The sequence below is a fragment of the Danio rerio genome, chromosome 6 (genome assembly GCF_052040795.2).
Source record: "Danio rerio strain M-AB ecotype USA chromosome 6, GRCz13ab, whole genome shotgun sequence".
Lineage (NCBI taxonomy): Eukaryota > Metazoa > Chordata > Actinopteri > Cypriniformes > Danionidae > Danio > Danio rerio.
This window is the reverse complement of record NC_141026.1, coordinates 201,353-227,558: the sequence shown is the minus strand read 5'-3', so window position 1 is coordinate 227,558 and position 26,206 is coordinate 201,353. Positions and strand designations below refer to the sequence as shown.

Here is a 26,206-nt window from a genome sequence, read left to right as displayed (position 1 = left end):
GTGTTTAATTAGAAAATAATATATTAAAACCACTTTATCATTAAATATTTTCCATTTTTAGTTAGTACAACCCTACATCATTCCGTATCATCCAATGTATTCTATCTACTGTATACACCTTAAATTAAGTTGTTGTTTAACTGCATGATAAATTATTTATTTACAAATAATGTAAAACAGTCATGTAAAATTGAAGGTGGTCATAATGTTATGCTTTAGCTGTGTATGTACAATACTGTGTGTGAATGTGTAACACGTATAAAGTGCTTAATCAAAAAGATATTAAAACCACTTTATCAGTAAATGTTTACCCCTTTTAGTAAATACATCCCTATATCTTATCCAATGTCATCCAATGTATTCTATCTACTGTGCACACCTTAATTTATTTAGTATTTTAACTGCATTTATGAAATGATGAATTATTTATTTACAAATAATGTAAAACAAATAGTCTAAAACAATATTAACCCAATTAATGAATATATAGCCTAGTGAAATGAAGTGCAAAAGTCGTGGTAATGCTAAACCCGAGTAAAAGTCTGTTGAGAAATTGCTACAATTAAGACTGTGCTGAGCTTGATTTGCGAGTGGGGGAGGGGAGCCTGAGTTGCAAGTGGGGGAGGGGAGCGGGACAGGATCAGAATCGATCATTATCGCGGAATCAGAATTATGGCAGGTGAACGCATGTCACGGAGGCTGCAAATGCTCAGAGCCCATCACGAGACATGCGCTCGAAGATACGACAAAGCCAACGAGGAAAAACAGCTGAAAAGAGATCCATCAATATCACAGGTGAGTCCTAATTAATTTCAATTAACGTTTAACAAGTCTGAGGTGTTTTATAGTCTGGCCCAGCCTTCCTCGTTGTCATTTAGCTAACGTTAGCATTAGCTTAATTAACATTAGTTGGTCATTACACGTGCTTCAAATAAACTACTGAAATTTGGTAACAATTTTGATGATTAATGGATTATTAGAGTCGTTTTTGCAGCATAAAGGTGACTCTGGCTGTGAAAACCCGGCAAAAGTATTTTTTATGATTTTCTATGAAACTGTAACATGGATACATTTTCTATTTATGGAGTGATAATCGTGGTGAAATTAGTAAGTGCAATGAAACTTCAAAGTTATCAAGTTGATGCCTTACTCTGTTTTTAAATTAATTTAAGCTAAATTGTAGGAGCAGTTAGCAAAAATATCTTGAATTAAACAAATTAATATGTCATTTAAGTCATTTATTGTGATACTAGTAATATTTAATGCATTTATGTTGACACTATTTAAAAACAATATTCATACCACTGTAATTTAAAAATAATGTGTGGTGATCTTGCTGAAAGGTAATTGTTTTGTTTTACAGATAATGGGGAAAAACCCTTCTGGAAATAAGCAGGTAACGTTACAAATTGTTGTAGTTTAATGCACCACTGATTTTCTGATGTTAATTAAACATATTAAAACCTAATAAACCTGCTGCTTAATAAATATTAATGTAAATCCCGAAACAGATTCAACAAATCTAAAACAAATAATTACACTTTCTTACAGATATCAAAGAAAGCTCAAGACAGAAAGAGAGTGAAAGAGCATCACCACCCTGGCCAGGCTGAGAGAGATGATGATGATAACGAGCAGGTAACTAATTAACTGAGTGTTAATGATGGGTAATGGACACCATATGATTGTTGTTGAGTGTCTAACACTACATATTCACACAGATATCAGAGAAAACTCAAGACAGAAAGAGAGTGAAAGAGCATCACCACCCTGGCCAGGCTGAGAGAGATGATGATGATAACGAGCAGGTAACTGATTAACTGAGTGTTAATGATGGGTAATGGACCCCATATGATTGTTGTTGAGTGTCTAACACTACATATTCACACAGATATCAGAGAAAGCTCAAGACAGAAAGAGAGTGAAAGAGCATCACCACCCTGGCCAGGCTGAGAGAGATGATGATAACGAGCAGGTAAATGATTAACTGAGTGTTAATGATGGGTAGAGCTGCACAATTAATCGTATAAAGATGGCGATCTCGATTCAACCCCTATATGTTGATTTTTACCTGTGAATTTAATGGTCTAATAATGTTCTCAATGACAGATTGCAAGCATAGGCCTTTATCTCAAACATAATTCAACATTAGAATTATTATAAGTAGAATATAATTATTTATAGAAACCAGTAGATCTACACATAATATTAATATTGTTGTTGTTATACCATAAGTTTGAGAAACAATAATAATTGCCGACTCATATTAACCTTTATTTTACATCTACAGAATCGTGAGAAAATCGTGATCTTTATTTTAAGCAAAAAAAAAATCGCGATTCTCATTTTAGCCAGAATCCTGCAGCTCTAATGATGGGTAATGGACCCCATATGATTGTTGTTGAGTGTCTAACACTACATATTCACACAGGTGTCAGAGAAAGCTCAAGACCGAAAGAGAGTGAAAGAGCATCACCACCCTGGCCAGGCTGAGAGAGATGATGATGATGATAACGAGCAGGTAACTAATTAACTGAGTGTTAATGATGGGTAATGGACACCATATGATTGTTAATTATGGCAGGCCATTTTAGCATTTAAACCTTTGTTCTGACTATCCACAAATATATTTAGAGATATCTCTAATTATATTTTGACTAGTCATAATTATAATTCGACTAGTCAGAATGACAATTAGAGATATCTGCAATTACAATTGTACTAGTACGAAATCAGATTGGAGATATCTGCAAATATATTATGACTAGTCATATTCTTCCATTGAAAAATATTTGCAAATATCTCTAAATGAATTGACTAGTAACAATTGTAATAAGAGATATCTCTAACTGAGTTTTTACTAGTCATAATACATTTAGAGATATCTTTAATTCGTCATATTTAGATATATCTACAAATATATTTGAAGATCTCTAATTAATTTACTACTAGTCGAATTACAGTTGTAGATATCTCTAAATGAGTTTTGAATCCAATTTAAGATATCTGCAAATATTTTTCAATAGAGGAATATGACTAGTCATAATATATTTGCAGATATCTCCAATCTGATTTCGTACTAGTACATTTGTAATTGCAGATATCTCTAAGTGTCATTTTGACTAGTCGAATTATAATTATGACTAGTCAAAATATAAATGGAGATATCTCTAAATATATTTATGGATAGTCAGAACAAAGGTTTAAATGCTAAAATGGCTTGCCTTAGTTATTGAGTGTCTAACACTACATATTCACACAGATATCAGAGAAAGCTCAAGACAGAAAGAGACTGAAAGAGCATCACCACCCTGGCCAGGCTGAGAGAGAGGATGATTATGATAACGAGCAGGTAACTGATTAACTGAGTGTTAATTAGGGTTGGGTACTGAAACTCAGTGTCATTATAGCACCGGTACCTTGGTAACCGGTATGTACCGGATCAAATCGGCATATGAATTTCGGTGCTGCAATAAGAACGTAAGAATCAAAGGGGTGCATGAAAGGCACACATAGGCGTTGTCTCACACCATCACTAAACCAAGGTTTATTATAGTTAACGAAAACGAACGATAAAACGAAAACTAAAATGTAAAATAATTGTCGGTAACTGAAATAAAAACGAGTTTTTTTATTTATTTATTTTTTAAACTAGAACTAACTGAAACTGTATTGTGTACATACAAAACTAACTAGAATTATTGCAAAAACCTCTGTTTTCGTATTTGTAAATGTATTTAATACATAATCTTACTGTAAGCATTTTTAGAAGTAAATTTTTTTAAAACTATTCATGTCTCCAGTAAGCACTTATCCACCAACTACTTACTTTTATAACAAGTCTAATGCTGTGTTCACACCAAACGCGGAACGCGCGGATAAATCACGTTATTCGCGCGTAAATTGCCACGTGAACATTTGAGTTTACTCGCTTCATTCGTGCATCAAACCTGCTTCATTCGCGTGTCAAATTCACTTCAGAAACAGACGCGGATTGGCGTGATGGGCAGGGCTTCTGTCTGCCCCTTGACTCTAGCTTCATAGCTAAATGGCTAACATGGATTTTATGAAGAAAATAACAGTGTTTGTGCTTTATGAAGGCTGTAAAACAGCGTCGATACGTTTAGGGCCGTGTCTGAGTCCACTACATCCTTTTAGAGGTGCATCCAGCCCTGTGAGCTTATAAACTCCTCCAGAAACTAAACCTGGATGACGGAGGCTTTCAGCGGCACTTCTGACAGACCCAAGCCTAGTTTGATGAACTGTTGTCTGTGTCGGCTGGAGGATTTCCCCTGGGACACCGACAACAAGTGATGCGTCACATCCAGGCCCCTACAAGAACAGCTCCTGATTGGTTAACGCGGCGCGAATGTCCGCTGAAGTTCAGATTTTCAAACTCGAGATTTGCCCGAAACGCGTGTCAAACACGCAAAACGCTTTATTTGTGCCGCGCCATTCGCGTGTATCGCGCCATTCGCACCGCGCAATTCGCTTCTTTCGTGCCGCAGGATGTCTATTCGCGCGTTTGCATTGCCTTAACATGTAAATCACTTGCGCTTGACGCGTGTTCCGCTTCTGGTGTGAACGTAACCAAACATAACGTACCAAACATACATAACGTACCAAACATAAACCGTACAGTCTGATGCATGACTGCACTGAACTTTGAACAACTGTAGCGCGGGTAAACCGAGGGCTTAATTAGAGGATCTGGTCAAAAACGTAAGTTTATTTCATAACAGACAATCGTAATGGAGTTTAAATAAGTGAATCATGCTTCAGTTGGGCTGTAAAACTTTACTGCAAGACATTTTTCAGATCATGGTGATGTTTTAATTTACTGAAATGACTATTGCTGACTACATCATGTTGAGTCCTGACAGCTGCGTTAGAAATCTGAATTTCCCATCACCAGGCCCGGATTAATAATTCAGAGGCCCCTGGGCACAATGTCTTGTAGGCCCCCTATAGCCGCACCCCATAGTTGAATAAAAAAATAAGATTGATATAACATTTGTTCAATAAATTAATCTACAATGTATTGCCCACAGTTTTTAAATAAATAATATACAGTACATATATTTCTAGTCTACAAAGATTTAATCTATTTTTAAGCATTTAAAGCACACTTGGGAAAAAAAATACTAATACAACTAGGGGAAATAAAATAGATTTTAATAAACTTGTTCAAGTTAACTGAAGCAGTACTAAAATTTATATTTAAGGGTATTTTTAATGTATAACTTCTACAAACTTATGCACATGATTTGGATGGAACACTTCTTAAAACTGGATTGAAGAGTATGACTCCTTTATAATACACACACACTTATTAATGATTCCTACTTGTCTTCCTTCCAAAACACTTCGAATAATGTTTTAAGTATTTTGTGATATACATGTTAAAGTGTGCTCCTAAAAGTAAAAGTGGCCCCTGCCCGCCTCTCACAGGTTAATAGTAAGCTAATGGAATTTCTTAATACAAATCTTAAATTCAAGCTTACCAACAAATGATCAAAGGAAATATATTAATGCAATTTAAATATGTTTACTTTAAACTTCAATTATATTGTTCTGTTAATTTATTTTTTTTAATTGTCAAATAAGAATTTTGTAGAGTCGTCCATCATCATTTTGTGGCTAAAAAGTATAGGTTCAGGCACCGTTTTGGCACCGGTATCATTTTAAAAGTATTGATTTAGCACCGGAATCGAAAAAAAAACAATACCCAACCCTAATGTAAATGGACCTGTTTCAGAAAGGAGGTTAAGTGAAAACTGAGTATTTTTAACCCTGAAATGAGAGACACTCTGGGTTTTCAGTTTCAAAATGGCAGCTTTGTCAAACTGGAGAAAGCAGGGTACGTCAAATACTTGACACAGCTATTTCTACCACAGTAAATTCTTTTTTTATTGTTGATATTTGGCGCCAGTTAATCAGGAAGTGATGTTGTTTGATTCACTGGATGGAAACGTTGCTTTATTTGCACGTCTTATGCGTTATTCCAGTTTTGCACAAATTTAATGAATATTTTTAAATGGAAAAATAACTATTGCCTACATTTCAGTTACAAAGAACAAAGTCGCGTATGAGAATAGCTCTTTTTTTTTTTTTTTTTAAATAAATAATTCGCTTAAATTCACTGTCCTTTGACATGTACTTACTAGATTAATAGATTTTCTTTCTAAAACTATTATTTAGTTCTGCTTGCATTTCTAAATGTCATATCAAACTCTACCATTTGATCAATAATAGAGACTGACACACAAGTGCACTTTTTAAATCTATTAAAACTGATCAACGTGTATAAAAGTGGGAACGTGTGAAATTTTTATAAACGTCACGCATAACATTACTTTTATTATACTTACTTTATACTTTATTTAATTACTTTTGAGGGGCGAAGCAGTGGCGGAGTAGGTAGTGCTGTCGCCTCACAGCAAGAAGGTCGCTGGTTTGATCCTAGGCTCCGTTGGTGTTTCTGTGTGGAGTTTTCATGTTCTCCCTGCGTTCGCGTGGGTTTCCTCCGGGTGCTCCGGTTTCCCCCCACAGTCCAATGACATGCGGTACAAGTGAATTGGGTAGGCTAAATTGTCTGTAGTGTGTGTGTGGATGTTTCCCAGTTAGGGATGCTCATTTCGGTTAATTTTGCTTACCGACAACCGTCTCTAGTTAATCGGTTATTAACGGTTAACTGGTTAGATTATTATACTTTTTTTTTTTTTTTTTTTTTTTAATTTTTTTACAAATTAACGTGTCTATTTTGTGTCTGACACATTAAATATTGCATTTTAAAATACTGATTTATATGCTAGCATATTAATAACAAAACATAACAGAGCATCTTTACGCACCTGCAGGGTTTCCATAGCACAGAAGAACAGAATAAACTACATAAAATGAATGAAATAAATAGGCCTGCCCTGAATTATTTCCCACTTAAATTATTAATTTATATTACAAAAACGAAAACAGGGACTGAATCTTTAAGATCCGGCACAGGCTGTTTTTTTAATCATGTTTTTGTCTTCATGTATAAAAAGCAAATTTTCTCAAATTGCTCGCTCCACGGAAAATATGCATTTATTTAACGCCGCGCTGTTATTATGTCACAAAACCTTTAACGTTTTTAATAGAAATCATTATGTTAAAGATTAGCCTATGTCTTGCTATATGGCTCTCTCTCTCTCTCTCTCTCTCGCGCGGTTCAAGTGCGCACACTGCATGATAAAGACATGACAACGTGCGCATATGTTGACTTTTTTTGTAAACCGTTTTGTTGTTTAAATATGACATTCCATTAATGCTTTATAGGCTGTAAAATAAAAGGTAAAGCCTATTTGTTTTGTCCAATTAGATCTACAGATCGGTATTAATGCATCCTAAAGTAAAGTGAAATGGCTGTAAACTCCAGCAAGATAAAGTGATTATGCAGAGCCATATAGCTTTTTCTATAAATAAAGTATAATTATGGAAACTGTGTTCATCTTAACTGAAAGGCACGTCGTGTTTGCTGGCCTCACGCATCACGCACCTGTCAGTCAGTCGGTCAGCACGTAACCTCAAAGGGTTTAACAAATAGCCTAGCGCACAGCACTACTACGATTACAGAAAAGTTTGCGCTGTTATAATTCACTTACCTTTTAATATGTTTTGGTGCAATTATAATCCGCTATTAAAAACAACATTAACTAAACGTTTTGAATGGGTAATAGCCGTGGCGGGATGCATTTTGGTCCTCGCCATAGAAGAAGGAATGTAGCGGAAACCATGCTCTTTAAAAGTTCTCTGTAGTTGTCTTGAGAACACAAACTGCTGCTCTGGGTTGAGCCGCGTGCAAAACACTTGCGGCTTTTAGTAAACTATTAGTAAAAAGATGCCTCTCTTAAAGCAAAAAGTGCATTCAATCGGCCCCTTATGCAGCCAAACTAAAAATATACAAAATAATATTTTTAATCGTTTAACTGAAACCATTAATCAGTTACAAACACACTTTTTCGGTTAACAGTGATTCGATTATTTTGAGCATCCCTATTCCCAGTGATGGGTTGCGGTTGGAAGGGCATCTCCTGCGTAAAAACGTGCTGTATACGTTGGTGGTTCATTCCGCTGTGGCGACCCCCATATAATAAAGGGACTAAACTGACAAGAAAATAACTGAGAGAATGAATAATTACTTGTAAAATTATGGATTAACTTAAGCAGCTATTTTCCCACGCTAACTGTCTATTTCACTGATGCAGTGGTGTTGCTCTTTTAAATATATGCTCATATTTGCTATATCTCTGCATGAGCACATCAAGTTCAGCTGGAGACAGAAATACTGATCCCTTTTTTTTTCTTTTTTCTTTTTCTTTTTTTTCTTCTTTTCAGATGTTGCCATGGTGACTCATTTCTTTGCCCCATTAATAATGCCTTTTTCTAGTTTTCTAGCACGCTTAACTCTGATTTGGTCTACTCAAAGTTGGTTGACCGAACTCGGATAAGCTGTTCTGAAACTGAAAACTCTTAGTTGAATTACAGAGAGATTAAAAACTCGAGTTCAAGTTTAAACTTAAATGATTGTTGAGTGTCTAACACTATATTCACACAGATATCAGAGAAAGCTCAAGACAGAATGAGATTGAGAGAGCATCACCACCCTGGCCAGGCTGAGAGAGAGGATGATAACGAGCAGGTAACTGATTTGCAGTATTAAAGGTGCAGTAGGTAATTGTCTTCAGAAGCATTTTTTTGTTGGGCTGATTGAAAATCTCTTCACAGTCCAATAGTACTGAAAGTAAATTATCTAAATGTGTTTATGTATTTTTATATTTTGGGTAAGGCATAAAACTAAAAGATGTTCATCCAATTAAATAGAGTCGGACCGACGTCTCTCATAATTCCGATAAGTAGTCCAAACTGTCTGTCAGCAAATGCAAATTTGATTAACTGCGCAGCCTTTTGTACGCATCTCCGCCGACCGCTGTTTGTGCTGCGCAGTCACGGGAGAGGGCGTGAGCGAGATCGGTTAACCTGCTGAATCAAAACTCTTTTTAAAACCTGAATCAATATTGGAGTTACCTTTTACACGCTGGAGAAATGATGAAACAATGGCTTAAGAATTTCTCTTAGACAGGTAATGTTCTGTTTTAAAACCGTTTTAGCTTCATGCAAAGCTGATGTAACGTTAGATGTTGTTGTTACAAATGGGTTATATCTTCACAGAAGTGTTGTTCAGCCACTAAAATCTTCCGGTGAAAGATTGATAAGACTATTTTCAGTTTCATAAGGGACCTTTTACAGCATCTATAATGTTGATTTTAATTAGTTTAACAACAAAACGCAATAAAATAGCGCTATTCCACCTAGTCTCTTTCTATATTGTTTACCATGCAACTCCAATATTTACTCTGAAATCGCATGTCTGTTTGGCTTGCTCACCGCCGGACAAGCACTAGTCTCTAACACATGAGAGAAGGTTGTTTTGCTGTGCTCGTGTTTCAGGAGGTGATTCAGAGATTTATGCTAAACTGTTAGCATTGTGGAAGATCACCTACTGCACCTTTAATGATACGTAATGGACACCATATGATTGTTGTTGAGTGTCTAACACTACATATTAACACAGGTGTCAGAGAAAGCTCAAGACAGAAAGAGAGTGAAAGAGCATCACCACCCTGGCCAGGCTGAGAGAGATGATGATGATAACGAGCAGGTAAATGATTAACTGAGTGTTAATGATGGGTAGAGCTGCACAATTAATCGTATAAAGATGGCGATCTCGATTCAACCCCTATATGTTGATTTTTACCTGTGAATTTAATCGTCTAATAATGTTCTCAATGACAGATTGCAAGCATAGGCCTTTATCTCAAACATAATTCAACATTAGAATTATTATAAGTAGAATATAATTATTTATATAAACCAGTAGATCTACACATAATATTAATATTGTTGTTGTTGTTGTTGTTATACTAGGGATGCACAGATACCTTTTTTTTTGGATCCGATCTCGATACAAAAAGTCTGAGTATCGATCGATACCGATCTGATACTGTGCCGTTTTTTTTCCCCCCAAGTAAGGTTGCTCAAAATAACCGATTAACTTAATCAAAAGGGTGTGTTTGTAACCGTTTAATGGTGTCAGTTAAATGATTAAACAATATTATTATTATTATTTTTTTTAAGTTTGGCTGCATAAGGGGCTGATCATAGCGAACGCGCTTTTTTGCGTTGAGACTGACAGGTGCATCTTCTGAATGGTTTAGGCTAGTAACGTTTTGCCGTTTCAGAGGTTGAAAAAGCTTGTTACCTCAGTCGTGTCTTTTTCAGTCTTCAATCAAATGAAAGCAGAGGCTGGGTTTTCTTTGAGGTGACAGCAGTGCTTGTGTTGTCAAGACGACTACAGTGAGCATTTAATGACGGAGGAGAGACTTCGCTGTTTCAAGTCATTTAAAGCTGTATTAAATCTTGAATATCATAATGCTATTAAAAATTACAATTATAACAACATTGACAGGAACACTCGCGCACACACGGCTCAGCTGATTCAGTCGTTTCCTAGTGGCATAAACAGGAGCACCCCACTTTTTTTTTTTTTTTTTTTTTCTTGTCATCAATAAATCAGTGCGGCGCGCCTCCGTTTTTGGAATGGAAAAGCGCGTGCAACCACACATGCCTAGATTTTTTTTTTTTTTGTCAAAGAAGCAAAATAAAATAAGGATATTTCTGGTCACAGTTTGACTGACGAGCTGACTCTGTGCCTCTTTGCCTCTGTGCTGCCTGAAGCCGCGTCATATAATAAATACGATGATTTAGTGTTCAACCAACAAACCAACCGTTTTTTCCATTTGAAAAATTATAGTTATTAATAGTTCTTGTATAATAAAAAAAATGTAAGTAGCCTACATAGCCTAATCTATCAATCAAACAAATCCAAAGTTTTTTATTAATGTTTGCATATGAACTTCGGACTAAACTGAGGCTTTCATTTTACAGCTTAAAAAACATGTATGCAAATTAATGCAATATCATATGTAAACGACTACATTTTTATATGCTATGTTGTAGCCAATACTTAACAAAGTCAACAGAGCCCTAAGGTTCATTCTCATTGTCTATCAATACAGGCAGCACACGTGAAGCGCCAGCTGAGACAGAGGAAATAAGTCATAATCATAATTGAGACATAATCTTTAAACTAATGACTTATGTTAAAAATGTTTACAGAGGTTTTGTCATTTAAAATAGCAGAGCATTAATTAAATGCATATTTTCTGTGGATGGAGTCAATCTATTTGAGGTAGCCTATTTTTATTTAAAGAAAGAAAAAAACATAATTGGACAAACAGCACATGCCGGTTGTTAAAAAGGATTCGGTCAGTGTTTTCGTTTGTAATATAAATTTGTCATTTCAGTAATGTCAGGATTTATTTGATTTTGTTTTGCTGCTGAAGCGCAGGTGCGTGAAGATGCTCTGTTAGGTTCTGTATGCTGTTCGCATGCTAAAATAAAATGCAATATTTAATGTGTCACAAAATAGGCACGTCATTTTTTTTAAATTAAATAATATTTTAATATTAATCTGTTAATGGTTAACATTTCGCTTAACGAGCGGCGGTAGTCTGTTGGCAAAATTAACCGAAATGAGCAGTTTCTATAGCTCTGGTGCTAAACTCAAAATATATATTTTCTTTAGTAAAAATAATAACAGACCTAGGTAGGCTATACATGACAGACGGCACAATCGAACTGAAACATGCTTGCTGTTTGAGCATTCTTTGCGCATTCATTGTGATTTTTGTTCTTTACTTTTTAAAATAAATTTTTTTCTTTGAAATCTGCAATAGGCTACAATTGACTTCGTGGGTAAAATAATCAGCCTGTTATTAAATGCATTAACTGTATTAAATTAAAGACTTATATTTTCCTGCAGGTCTGATGCAGACTACACTTAACCGTCTGATGCCAGTTTAATAATTCCTTCTCAAATCTCACCGTGAGTGAGACGGAGAAAGTTCAAAACAAGGTCCGCTTATGCTTCAGTGTCAACACAAATTGCTCTGATAAATAAAATATTAATATATAAAATTACAGTGAAGTATTCAATTTCAAAGTAGCTTATATTAGGCTAAATAATTTTCTGTTAATGTCAATCTATACTGCGCTCGTCAGTTTCACTCGTATTAATTTAATCAATACTTTGACCACAATGGGCCAGGCTTTAAAACTATTCGCAGCACTTAAATGATTCATTTTGGAAGAAACTCAGTCTGGAGAATTGGAGAACAAACTTATGAGAATGAATAATCTTACGGAGCAGAGCACAACGCCTCTGTGCATGCAGCCGGCATGTGAATGAAAGTGCTTGATGCATCGTAGACTGGTATCTGCAGACATTTGTAAAACAGCAGCTTAAATGGAAGAAATAAGCGCATTGAGGATCTGTCCAATGTATTATTGAGGCTTTTCTAATTAAACATTTCAGGTAGGCCTACTTTGGGGGTGAAGAGCAGGATAACCCTCTCTACTCCTCCATTGCGAATGCCATCTGATACAGCGCAACATGATGTAGAAACAGCAATGAAATGAACTCCTGCTGCAGGTCAAAATGAACCCATTTAATGCAAAACTAAATATATTTCTCCACTAATTATTTAAACTAGCAGGAACATAGTCTTGGAGAGTTTTTCCTGTTGTCTTAAATGCGACAAGCAGTTTGAATGGAGAATGAATGACAGGCGCAGCCGCAGGAAGCGCTGAACTGAACATGAATTTAACCACGTGAATATTCATCTGTGCTTCACATTAAACTGTAGAATGGTTTTAAAATACTTAGAATATAGTAGCCTACATAACAACGTTCTAGTGGCTTATAATAGGCTACCTTCATGGCTTAGTTGGCTTATAAACACACAATATAGCACACGCGCAAGATCGGATTTGGATCGGTACCAGCTGACTGATACCCGATCCAGCAAAAATATGCGGTATCGAACCGATTTCCGATCCAAATATCGGGATCGGTGCATCCCTATGTTATACCATAAGTTTGAGAAACAATAATAATTGCCGACTCATATTAACCTTTATTTTACATCTACAGAATCGTGAGAAAATCGTGATCTTTATTTTAAGCAAAAAAAAAATCGCGATTCTCATTTTAGCCAGAATCCTGCAGCTCTAATGATGGGTAATGGACCCCATATGATTGTTGTTGAGTGTCTAACACTACATATTCACACAGGTGTCAGAGAAAGCTCAAGACCGAAAGAGAGTGAAAGAGCATCACCACCCTGGCCAGGCTGAGAGAGATGATCATGACGAGCAGGTAACTGATTAACTGAGTGTTAATGATGGGTAATGGACCACATATGATTGTTGTTGAGTGTCTAACACTACATATTCACACAGATATCAGAGAAAGCTCAAGACAGAAAGAGACAGAAAGAGCATCACCACCCTGGCCAGGCTGAGAGAGATAATCATGACGAGCAGGTAACTGATTAACTCTAACTTTATGGGTCCTATCATACTCCTGGCGCAAGACATGTTTGCCACAATGTGTTGCTGTTTTTAGACCAGCACAACTCAAATTTTTCTGTTTTACGATATGTTGTTAAATAGCAAACCTATTTGTGCCACTTTGTGGACTCATGGGTGTTTCAGTGTAAAATGGGGCTGTGTTAAGGTGCTTTATTGGCACATTGCTATAGGTTGTTTTTAATTATGTGTTTCTGGTGATGCCCGAAATTCAGATGGAGAGCAGGAAGTAAAAACTGAATAGGAGTCTTAAAGGAAAGTGTATTTTTATAAAAATAAAAAAAAATGCAAAAGTGAAGACCCAGGTGGGTTTAATATTACAGAATGTTTTTTCCGCTAGTCATAGGTTTTACACTGTATTAAATTCAAAATTGTAATATACACAATTTACAAGTTACAAACTAAAATTAAGTAACATTATGTCTTCGATACAGTTGAAATCAGAATTATTCCCCCCTATTTAAAATGTTAGTTAAATATTTCCTAAATGATGATTAAGAGCAAGTAAATTTTCACTGTCTGAATTTTTTTTTTCTGGAGAGTAAAAAAGCTTTTAAGGTCGATATTAGCCCCCTTAAGCAATATATTTTCCTATAGTCTCCAGAACAAACCATCATTATACAATATCTTGCCTAATTACCCTAACCTGCCTAGTTACCCTAATTACCCTAGTGAAGCCTTTAAATGTGACTTTAAGCTGTATAAAAGTGTCTTGAAGAATATCTAGTCTAATATTATTTACTGTCATCATGACAAAGATCAAATAAATCAGTTAAAACTATTATGAGCAGTAATGTGTTGAAGAAAAATCTTCTGTTCTTTAAACAGAAATTGAGGAAAAAATTAACAGGGGGGGGGCTAATAATTCTAACTTCAACTGTAGCTGGAAAAAAGATATGGACCGTCAGTTCACAATATATTGATTCCCAATTTCTAGGCATTATTGGTGATGATGGTCAGCAATGTTGGACCATTATTGCCTTTTTAGCTTATAAGTAGAGGACAGAATCTACTAGAATGTGAATTAAGTGAGCTAAATAAAATGTAAAAGAGTCAGTATTTTTAGTGCGTGTACTTTTTTGCTTTTATTTCTGCTGTAATAAAAAAAAATCAAATTGTAGAGCAACTCAAGTTCTGTTGCCATTTTTTAATTTTTACTTTAAGAGGTAGAACTGTCCGAGATGAACAAAAGCAAGTAATGCATCATTTAGATAAAAAAATCTGATAAAAAAAAATTCTTAAATGGTTAAACTCTTTTACTGTCTTTTGACAGCCCCCTGTCATTTAAAAGATTCTCAATGGTAAACGTGTCGAGTATAAAAGCCTAATTCGTTTTGTAAGGTGCGCGATGTGGCACCAGGCAAAAGTATAAATTAGCCTTAAGATTTTTTTTTTAATGGTGCATCTAACCTGTTTTTAGTACTGTTCAACTTGAATACATTTATTTTACTAATTTAGATTTTTTTTTAATTTTTTTTTTTATAGGTCTTTTAAATTTAATACTTATCTGTCTTAAAAAGGTCTTAAGTCTTAAATTTGACTAATGTCTGCAGAAATCCTGTGTCCTAGTAATTGTTGCTATGGTATGACAACTGTAGTAATAAACCAATTATTTAAGAGTCTTCACTTCTCTACGTTATAAATATACACTGCACAATGCACCACAGTTTACACAAACAGTATTGCAGTTTATCAGTTTACTGCTACAGTATTTGGTAGAATTCATTAACTTTGGTAGCAATTATTGTTCAATAAGGGTTATACACATTATACACTTTACTATGTGGTTCAAAAACATCTTTGTTAACAATAGTGATGCTCCGATATTGACTAAAAATAGCTTGATCGGCTAACCCCGAAAGCGCTGATCTAAAAAGCCGATCACTTGACGTAAATTACTCGCACGACTTTTTCACGCTTGCATGCACGGCGCACAGGTAAACAACAGCAGAGAGGAGCTTACGAGTTGCAACATGCGTTCCCCCGTCTTTTTCAAAGTGTCCAATATAGACAAAGTTAGCCGTTTGCAATGTATGTCGCGATGAAACCCCTTAAATGAGCAATGACATTTTACCAGCACTAACATGATTAGGCATCTTAGAACATACAACTAAATATGCCGCGTATGAGAATCCCTCAACCAGCCGACTGTGAGTGATGCAAGACGTAAACCATACACCAGGGATAGTACGAGGTGGAAACGCATCGCGTTCAGAATTATGGAATTCATTTGCCTCTACGATCAACCTGTGATTTTATATGGAGTGCAGCCGCCTGTCCAATGTCCCTGCTAAGCTTAACAGCACACTTCGACTCAAACTTCGAAAGACACAACATTGTGCTACACTGTCAGTCAGGCTTTCGACGCCTCCACAGAATGTGACCACGTGGTGAACTCCATTTAGCGGTATGTTTCAGTCACAGGGAATCCAAAGAGAGAAAAAAATGCATAACTTAAATTAAATACTAGTGCTTTTTTAAAATATACTAGTGCTTACTCATTAGACACTAGTTTATTTTATTATACTACTTATTCATTAGATCGTACTTGTATAGTTTTTATTTATTAGATACAAGTACTTATTCATTAAATAGCGCTTATTAAATGTATAGTTTTTATTTATTAGATACTAGTACTAATTTTAATAGTGACTAGCAACTTTTCTGTTATTAGTAACAAACTAAAAAAAATTCTATTGATTTCTATGGGATTTGTCATTAAGATATCAACTGTTCAGTTTTGACTAGTATGTAATCCAACTGGGACTAGGGGAAAAAAACGCAAAAGAAATTTGTCTTTAATTTTAGCAGAGACTCAACTGCATTTTCACACGTTTTTTAATTAGGGATTAGGTCTAGAGTAACCTAATAAAAATGTTTTGTTGGACAATGCACAGTAGTCAACACTATAATATTATAATTTATTTTCATTATTAAAACTAAACTTTACAATTGATAAAACGCAAAACCCTTTTTAATGTTTGCTTTCCTTTTGACATCGCTAACAGTTGTAATAAGAAACATCCCAGCAGCAGTCTCATGTTAAGACACTTAAATACTTTTTGAGTTTAAAGATGATCAGCCTGTAAAGTCAAGTTTAGTGTCATAAATTAACTGGGTAAAATGCATGAGTAAAGGGGATTTGCCGCATCAACCTCTCATTTGCGCTGCATGTAGGCTGAATGATAATGTTTTAAAAATATGCAATACAAAACTTTCAACATTTGTGTTTTGAAATAAAACAGAAAGAAATAAGGAGTAAAATATAATTTAAACCCCTGGTCAATTATACTTTATTGTTTGTAGCAAGAAGAGAGAAAAACAGATGAAAACCTGGCTGGGGAGATGGCATGGATTCTGTTTTTCAGAAAAGATCGTACACTGCATTTGAAGGCGTTTATCATACAACGCAGTTCTTGTTTAGTGGAGAGAACATTAATCACTGGCAAACATTTTTCTCCAGTACCACCAGGAAATGAAGTGGCCTACATTAGTTAATTTACCTTTTTATGTAAAAAATTAAGGAATGACTTGTGCCCTAAATATTAATTAAAACATCTGTATAAACGTACGTGTTTATTTCTTAACTTTTGTTAATAAAACAACACAATACTGCTTATAAATATTGTAGCTAAATATTAAATAACTTTAACTGATTAAAACCGTATAATAATAATTTAAACGTTACATTTTTAAGAACTTCTTCACAAATAGCATAAATGGCACTTTACTAATCAGTAATAATATAAATGGTAATAATTATAAGTACAAAAATATTAGCCTACTAGTAACAAGTCAGATGTTTAAAAAAACAGCATAGGTTCTCCACCTATGAAAAACTAGAAAAACTAACATGTTGACTGTGTCCGGTTTAAGTGAAGACCTAATTGGGGTTATAATTTTTCTCCAGCAATACACCTTCAGACGGTGTGCTTGTAGCGCAAATGCACAGATGCTGTTTCTTGCTTCTGTTCCGCCTCCCGCATTTCTCGGAAAGTAGGTTTCTCTACACCGCGAAGCGGCGCATTCTTAACTTACTAAATATGTTGCTCCATTTCTCATCAATGTCTTCCATTTATCACTTTCTCTATTGTACCTGGCCATTTCTGGAAATGCCTCTGTGATATCTGGCTGACTAGCTGGGCTTTTGTGTTTATAAATCAGGAGTTGATTATAGGCGGCTTTTTTTTTCCCCTCGCCGTCAATCGCCACTAGGTTGCATGGATTGGGACCCGTGGAGCTGCACATCGATGGATTTGCTCTTCAGTGTTTGGACTCTCAGCAGTGAATATTAAACCACACTTTAAAAAAACCTACAAAAAGCTTAATCTAAATTAATTGGTTCACCTTTCTCGGTCGGCATAAATCCAAAATATTCCCAGATGTAAGATTTTGTTTTCTAACAAGATTTATGGTTGAACCATAACGAAAGTGACCGCGCGCAATATTCCCGCTGCCGCCTGTTTTTATTATTAATCAAACAACAAAAAGGGAAAAATCCCTCACTGCTCTTGACTGAAGGACTGCTGGAGCTATAATTTAAGCATTTTCACAGTAAGAAAAAAAAAACTAAGCACAGTTTGTTTCATATTTTTATTCTATTGTATTTATTTCGCTTTCATTATTTACAGGGAGGAAAATAACTGAATATATACAGTTAAAGTCAGAATTGTTAGCCCTCATGAATTAGCGACCCTTTCCCTCCAATTTCTGTTTAATGGAAAAAGGTTTAATTTCAATCCATTTCTAAACATGATATATTTAATAACTTATAGCAAAGATAAAAAAAATCAGTTATTTGAAATGATGACAGTACATTTTATTTTACTAGATATTTTCAAGATACCAGTATTCAGCTTAATTGCATTCAAAGGCTTAACTAGCAAATGCACCATGGAGTGACGCGACTGACTCTTAAAGGCAATGAGAGAGGAGACTCTGATTCGTTTAATGCACGTTATGCTCAACTCCCCCAGAACTCATTAAGAGAATGAGCACAACCCTGTTAGACCATGTACCGGGGTGCAGAGCATATTTATTCATCCTTGAAATACCAAAAGTTGATTCAGACAAACCGTTAATGATTTGCGCCATGCGGTTTAGACTTTCTGCCTTGATCGTTAAGAGAGCCCATTAGCTTAACTCATTAACTAAGTGTTAATATCCAATTGACACACAATGATAGTTTAGTACAATGTTAATGTTTAGTGAGTGTTAAAGTACTGTAATTTTCATGAAGTTTCCATCAGATTTGGTTGGATGTTTCAAACGCAGTTGCACTTTCTATGTTTTGACAGAGTCTTGGTGCTACTGATCAATCGCAGTCAGGCAGTCATGGAAGTGAATATATGCCCTCAACTTCCTCCGACAGTGAAGAGTGCAGCATGGAGGAAAAATTTTTGAAAGATGCTCGCTGTAGAAAGAAAGCTGAACTTGAAGGTGATGCTGTTGACTTGGAACATGCCATAAGTGAGGAAGATGACCAGAAGGAAGACGACAAGTCTAAAATAACAGTGAAGACATGCCAGAAAGGAGCGAAAAGAAAATGGGACAAAAGACATTACTGCATTTATTGTAAAAAACCTCAGAGTAAGATAGCACGTCACTTAGAGAGAAAGCACAATAAAGAGGAAGATGTTGCTAAGGCAGTATGCTTGCCCAAAAATTCAAAGAAACGACGATTGTTGTTGGATCAGCTTCGATATAAAGGGGACTATACCCACAATACAACCGTCTTGGAGTCGGGACAAGGGGAGTTAGTGACTTACAGACAACCTACGGAAGAAACCAGTCCACACGAGTACCTGCCCTGCAATTATTGTTATGGATTTTTTAGAAAGCATGACCTCTGGAAGCATGAGGTTTCCTGCAAAAATCGAATTGGCCTCCCTCTGGAAGAATCTGGGAAAAGAAAAAGAGTTCAAGCTGCAGCTTCTTGTCTCCTGCCAGTACAAGAAAATACAACAAAAAGATGTCGTAAAATCATCAGTAGAATGTTGCATGATGAGGTATCTCTTCAAGTAAAATCAGATGCACTTATTTGTGAGTATGGGGACAGATTGTTGGAGAAGCATGGTAGTGATCCATCTAAAGATGGTTATGTAAGTCAGAAAATGAGAGAGTTGGGGAGATTTGTGATTGCTGCAAAGAAACTAAAAGCGAAGGTGAAAAATCTTGAGGATATCCTAATTCCACCGATGTTTAAGTTAGCTGTTGATGCTGCTAAAAAGGCATCTGGCTTCACTGCATCTAAATACCGCTATGATCGTCCATCTCTTGCTCTAAAACTTGGACACTCTTTAAAAACAGTTGGTGATATCTTGATTGGTCGTTACGTAAAAGCAGAAAATGAGATAGCTGCAAACAGAGTCAGGAGCTTCCTAGGGTTAGTGAGCTCTGAGTGGAACCACTATGTCTCACATCGGGCAAGGACAAACCTAGAAGAAAACAAGTGGAACAAGAAGGAAATGATCCCCCTCACTGAAGATGTAATATTGCTTCAAAAATACTTGAAGTCTGTGGAGCAAACTGCCCGAGAGAAGCTGAAAGACTGCTGTGATCCCAAAGCATACGCCATGCTAAGTGAAAGCATCCTCTCACAAATTATTCTTTTTAACCGGAGACGCCAAGGTGAGGCAGCAAAAATGCTACTTGAGACATATGAAAACAAAAACACAGAGGCCCTAAATGATGATGTCATGCAGTGCCTCTCAAAATTGGAACGTGACCTGAGTAATGACTTTACAAGAATCGTGATAAGAGGGAAAAGAGGGCAAAAGGTTCCAGTGCTGCTTACCAAAGAGATGACAAGAGCACTGGATTTTCTCATAGAGCACAGGATGCAGGAGAATGGCGTGTTGTACAACAACAAATATGTTTTTGCAAGAGCAAAATCAGATTCTCATATAAGAGGTTCGGACTGTCTCCGAAAATTTGCCAATCTTTGTGATGCAAAACATCCAGAAACGCTGACCTCAACTCAGCTGAGAAAGCACATAGCAACACTTTGTCAAATAATGAACCTAAAGGATCATGAGTTGGATCAGGTAGCGAAATTCATGGGACATGATATTCGCGTTCATCGTGAATATTATCGCCTAACAGAAAACACTATTCAGTTAGCAAAAATGAGCAAACTGCTGATGGCCATAGAGTGTGGAACATCTCTCTATAAAGGAAAATCTCTAGATGAGATTGACCTTGAATTAGAGGGTAATAACTTTTTTTTTTTTTTTTTGTCGAAGCAATATACACTACTTGGAAAAACTAATATATTCTTTACAAATTCACGTTTAAAAATGTCTCTTGTGTTGTCCTTACAGTTGCTTTGTCCAATAAACCTAAGCAGGGGTACACTTCAGAGGAGATGTCTCCTAGACAAGAACATGATGGTATGCAAGTTATCCCATATGATATATATAATGTTTGTTTAAAAAATATCATGGATAATACCATGTTGATTTATAGCAATTTATTAAACAGTATATGTATATATGAATGCACAAAGTACATTGTGTATGCTGTATTAATCTGATGTTAATTTTCCTGTGTTACAGAGTTCTCCAGAAGCCTGAAATGTAGACGTGAGCATGAGGAGGCGTATGATTCCAACCCAGATGGTTTGCAGTTTGATTATATACTGCTTAGACCAGTGATGTCCAAACTCTGTTCTGAAGGGCCGGTGTCTTGGAAAATTTAGTTCTAACCCTAATCAAACACACCTAAAGCAGCTAATCAATCTCTTACTAGGTATGCTAAAAACTTCCTAGCAGGTGTATTGAAGAAAGTTGGAGCTAAAGTCAGCAGGACACCGGCCCTCCAGAACCGACTTTTGGACACCCCTGGCTAAGACTTTCAAGCCCAGTTTCAAAGACAGGGCTTAGCTTAAGCCAAGACTAATATTAGTATTAGTCTTTTTTGTATTTCCTTATCTAACTCTGTAAAAGCAAATGTCTCCCTTTGCATTGAACTTTCTTACATTCAGAGATATTGTTTGTTCACACAGCTACAATACACATCAACTAAAGTTTAAAATATGATATACCACCCCTTTAAAATGCATCAGTGCAGGATATTTTCTGTTGAGACAGTTCAAACATCCATTTTAGTCTGGGACTAGCCTTCCTTATCTGTGAAACTGGGTGTTAGAGTTCAGAAATTTATACATTTTTAGTATGCAAGTGTATATTACTCATGTGGTGTCTCTTTTCCTTACCCAGAAAGCCCTGACTCACACACAAAGAAGAAAGAAAATAAAACATCCAAGCCTGAAAGAAATGGTAAGACTATTAGCTACAGTGCATCCAGAAAGTATTGATAGCGCTTCACTTTTCCACATTTTTTTATGTTACAGCCTTATTCCAAATGCATTAAACATTTATTTCCTCAACATTCCACACACAACCCCCCATAATGACAATGTAAAAAGAGTTTTTGAAATTGTTGCAGATTTAAGAATAGAAAAGCTAAAAAATCAGATGTACATCAGTATTCACAGGCTTTGGCATGAAGCTCTAGACTGAGCTCAAGTACATTCTGTCTCCACTGATCATTCTTGAGATGTTTCAGCAGCTTCATTGGAGTTCACCTGTGCTCAATTCAGCTGATTGGACATGATCTGAAAAGGCGTACACCTGTCTACATAAGGGCCCAGGGTTGACAGTGCATGTCAAAGCACAAACCAAGCATGAAGAAAAGGGAATTGTCTGTAGACCTCCGAGACACAAGGCTGGGGAAGGTAACAGAAACATTTCTGCTGCTCTGAAAGTTCCACTGAGCACAGCGGCCTCCATCATCTGTAAGTGGAAGATGTTTAACCACCAGGACTCTTCCTAGAGCTGGCCGGCCATCTCAGCTGAGTGATCAGGGGAGAAGAGACTTAGTCAGGGAGGTGATCAACAACCCGATGCTCACTCTGTCTGAGCTCCAGCGTTCTTCTGTGGAGAGAGAAGAGAACCTTACAGAAGGACAACCATCTGTGCAGCAATCCACCAATCAGGCATCTATATGGTAGAGCGGCCCGACGGAAGACACTCCCCGCCTAGAGTTTGCCTGAAGGCATGTGAAGGACTCTCAGAGCATCAGAAACTAAACTCTCTGCTCTGATGAGACTCAAACTGAACTGTTTGGAGTGAACGCCAGGTGTTACGTTTGGAGAACAGCAGGCAGCGCTCATCAGCAGGCTAACAGCATCCCTACAGTGAAGCATGGTGGTGTTGGCATCATGCTGTGGGGATGTGTTTCAGCAGCAGGAACTGGAAGACTAGTCAGGATAGAGGGAAAGATGAATGCAGCGATGTACAGAGACATCCTGAATGAAGACCTGCACAAGAGTGCTCTTGACCTCAGACTGGGGCGACGCTTCATCTTCCAGCAGGACAATGACCCAAAGCACACCGCCAAAATATCAATAAAGCGGCACAACATAACTCAGTGAATGTCCTTGAGTTGCCCAGCCAGAGCCCAGACCCAAATCTTCTTGAACATCTCAGGAGAGATCTAAAAATGCCTGTACACCGTTGCTTCCCATCCAACCTGATAGAGCTTTAAAGGTCCTGCAAAAAGGAATGGGCAACAATTCCCAAAGACAGCTGTGCAGAGCTTGTGGCATCATATTCAAGAAGACTTGAGGTTGTAATCGCTGCCAAACATGCATCAACAAAACATTGAGCAAAGGCTGTGAATACGGATGTACATTTTTGTTTTTTATTTGTAATTTACAACAATTTCAAAATCTATTTTTTTCACATTGTCATTATGGGGGATTGTGAATGTTGAGGAAATCAATGAAGTTCATCTATTTTAGAATAAGACTGTGACAAAAACGTCAATTCTTTCCGGACGCACTGCATGTAGTTATTCAGATAATTGATGAAATTGATTCTTTTTCTATACAGATATAACTTATGATAATCTGATAATTTTCCTGTGTTACAGAGTTCTCCAGAAGCCTGAAATGTAGACGTGAGCATGAGGAGGCGTATGATTCCAACCCGGATGGTTTGCAGTTTGATTATATACCGCTTATAAATTACTGAACTCTATAAGCCCGAAAGTCTAAGTCAGTTTTTAGTTTGTATATCATGAGCTGTCTTTTCTTTTCCCAGAAAGCCCTGACTCGCACACAAAGACCACAGAAAACAGAACGTCTAAAACTGAAAGAAATGGTAAGATTGTTAGCTATGTAGATATTCAGATAATTGATGACCTTTTTTCTATACAGATTAGGGATGTCCCAATCAGGTTTGTTTTTGCGCTCGAGTCAGTCATTTGATTTGAGTATCTACCGAAACCTGATCTGACAATTTTATAATGCATTAAAAAAAAAAAAAGTAGAGCGAAGAAACGGATCTACGATGTTTCTTATTTTTATTTAATTCACCTTATTTTAACATTCTACAACTCTGTTAATATACAGAGCATTTCTTTGAGGTAGCTTGAACACTCAAGTAATAAATAATATCAATTCTTCACTTTTGGACTCAGGAGACCGTGAGAACAGAGAATGCATTCTGTGAAAAAATGAGATGCTGTGTTCCTGATGGTCACATGACCATCACACATTATTAACGGGAAATTATTTTAACATTACAGCATTCATGCAGGGATTTATTGTTGTCCCCCTATTTAAATATATATTACATAAACAAAAACCTTACAAATATACTTTGCACAATACACAACACTAATTTTAATATGAATTTCAGCAAACAAGCTCCCTTAATGCGTTTTTGCCTTTTAAGATTTTCGTGCTAATGTTTACTTTGACCGTCTTATTTAGGGAAACTCCTGAGATAAATCTCTGAACTTTAATATTAAACCGATATAAATTGCTGCGCTTCCCACAAGTTTATTTTTATGACTTCTGGACCTTCTTGCGAGTTTAGCTCAAGTTTGCATTGATGCACCCTCTATCAACAACACATCCAGGAACTTTCATGCATTCTTTGTTCTTGCAGTCTTGAGTTTTGGAACTGAACTTTGGCAGTTGATGACTAGGACACAAGGACAATAGATCACTGAAGGAAGCGTATTAAGAAATGGTCATACTCGCGCCTTCCGCTTCAAGCTGCTTCAGTGTTCTACTTGCCGACATTTACCCCTAGCGTCTCTGCAACACCGTGATGTCATGCCACACGCCTTGCTGTTTCTGTGAAGTCAAGAAAGAAGTGTAGAAGTGGAGTCCTGATCGGGAGATAACGTCTGATTCTTATAGAGTCTGAAACCACGTGATCTGATCTGGACATCCCTAATAAGGATATAACTGATAATCTGATGTTAATTTTCCTGTGTTACAGAGTTCTCCAGAAGCCTTAAATTTAGACATGAGCATGAGGAGGCGTATGATTCCCACCCGGATGGTTTGCAGTTTAATAGACTTTCACTTTTTACACTTTTTAGTGTTTATATATCATGAGCTGTCTCCTTTATTTTTTTTTTTTTTTTTCCCCCACCCAGAAGGCCCTGACTTGCACACAAAGACCAAAGAAAGCAGAACGTCTAAGACTGAAAGAAATGGTAAGATTTGCTACCACTAATCACACAAGCTCAGTTTTGAATAACTAAGGTTCCGGTTACATTTTAGGTGATCTTTTTAACTCCTTTTAAAGTCCCTAGGATGCACACTTTATCCTCATTCTGGTTGATCTCGACTCTTTTTAATGTTTTATTGACAGCTCACATTCTTATGTAGATCATTATCTGAACTCTTCAGCATTTTGAATTATTTTGTCACTCTCCAACTAATTGATAATGCCATTAATTGACTACAAATGTCTTTATCAGTGATCTCTCAATTTTATGGATTAGTTTAAGGATCCCTATGATTTTGACAGTGTACTACATCAATATTTGAATTATATGCTCAAAGCAAAAACATGAACCCTCATAGAAATTGAAATGATTGTCTGTCATTTTTACTACAGTCACAATTTTCTAAAAGCTACGAAAGCTTCTGCTACTGATGCTAAATCTCCTACCACTGCCTCCACTGATATTACTGCTGCTACTACTACTATATTACTTCATTCTTCAATTTAGGTGTTGTTCAGTGCACATGTAAAATAATGCTATACACAAGGACTATAATAGATTTATACATAGTGCTTTTATTGTTGTTACCACTCAAGCAAAGTCATAATTGCTTAATATACATGTTTACTAATGACTGATGCCATCATGTGCTTTTCTTTTTTTTTTGTAGGTTCTTCCAGGCAGAACGTGCAGAAAAGGCCCTGGAGTGATGCTGAAAAAAAAGCGGTTTGGCGACAGCTTGGGACCTGCATAACACTATTGAAAGTTCCTGGGAAAGACAAATGTTTGAAGTGCCTAGAGAAAGAACCAGTGCTTCATACCAGGGGCTGGAGAGATGTCAAAAATCATGTTCACAATACAATACAATCAAAAAAGAAGAAACTGATTGATTAACTTTGTTCTTAAAAGAAGTTTTTGTGTAAACTAACCTTGATCTATCCTCTTTCCCTCTTAAATTCATTTTGATTTTCTGACTATTCTGCACAACAAACGAAAGGTTTTTTTTTTTTTTTTCTTCCTTTAGTTTTGTTACCTTGTCCAGCTGTGTACTTTAGAGCTGACTACACTGTTAGATGTTGGGCTTGTGAACTCTTTTTGACAGGCATTGTGTCTTTGTTAATTTAAATAAAACTTTTGTTATAAATTA

General features: G+C 36.3%; 2 protein-coding genes across 10 annotated transcripts in view; both read left to right on the top strand.

Annotated features, from left to right (window-relative positions):
• LOC141386149 (target of Myb1 membrane trafficking protein) overlaps positions 1–26,206 on the top strand; it is a 41,678-nt gene that overhangs the window by 13,024 nt on the left and 2,448 nt on the right. The gene's annotated exons all lie outside the window — the stretch shown is intronic.
• LOC147843295 (uncharacterized) lies at positions 667–26,206 on the top strand. Of its 8 annotated transcripts, XM_087256275.1 has the most exons (20): positions 667–795; positions 1,364–1,396; positions 1,552–1,638; positions 1,722–1,808; positions 1,892–1,975; positions 2,432–2,521; positions 3,263–3,352; positions 8,594–8,677; positions 9,611–9,697; positions 13,232–13,315; positions 13,399–13,482; positions 18,825–20,739; positions 20,850–20,918; positions 21,084–21,146; positions 21,747–21,806; positions 23,464–23,526; positions 23,634–23,693; positions 24,825–24,887; positions 24,985–25,044; positions 25,730–26,206. In XM_087256275.1, the coding sequence occupies exons 1-20, from the start codon at positions 673–675 to the stop codon at positions 25,951–25,953; spliced, it is 3,510 nt and encodes a 1,169-aa protein (XP_087112401.1). In that variant the 5' UTR covers positions 667–672; the 3' UTR covers positions 25,954–26,206. The 8 variants fall into 8 exon arrangements, 5 of the variants coding, with proteins under 5 accessions (XP_087112401.1, XP_087112403.1, XP_087112405.1 ...); XR_015492936.1 differs by lacking the exon at positions 18,825–20,739; XM_087256277.1 differs by lacking the exon at positions 1,722–1,808.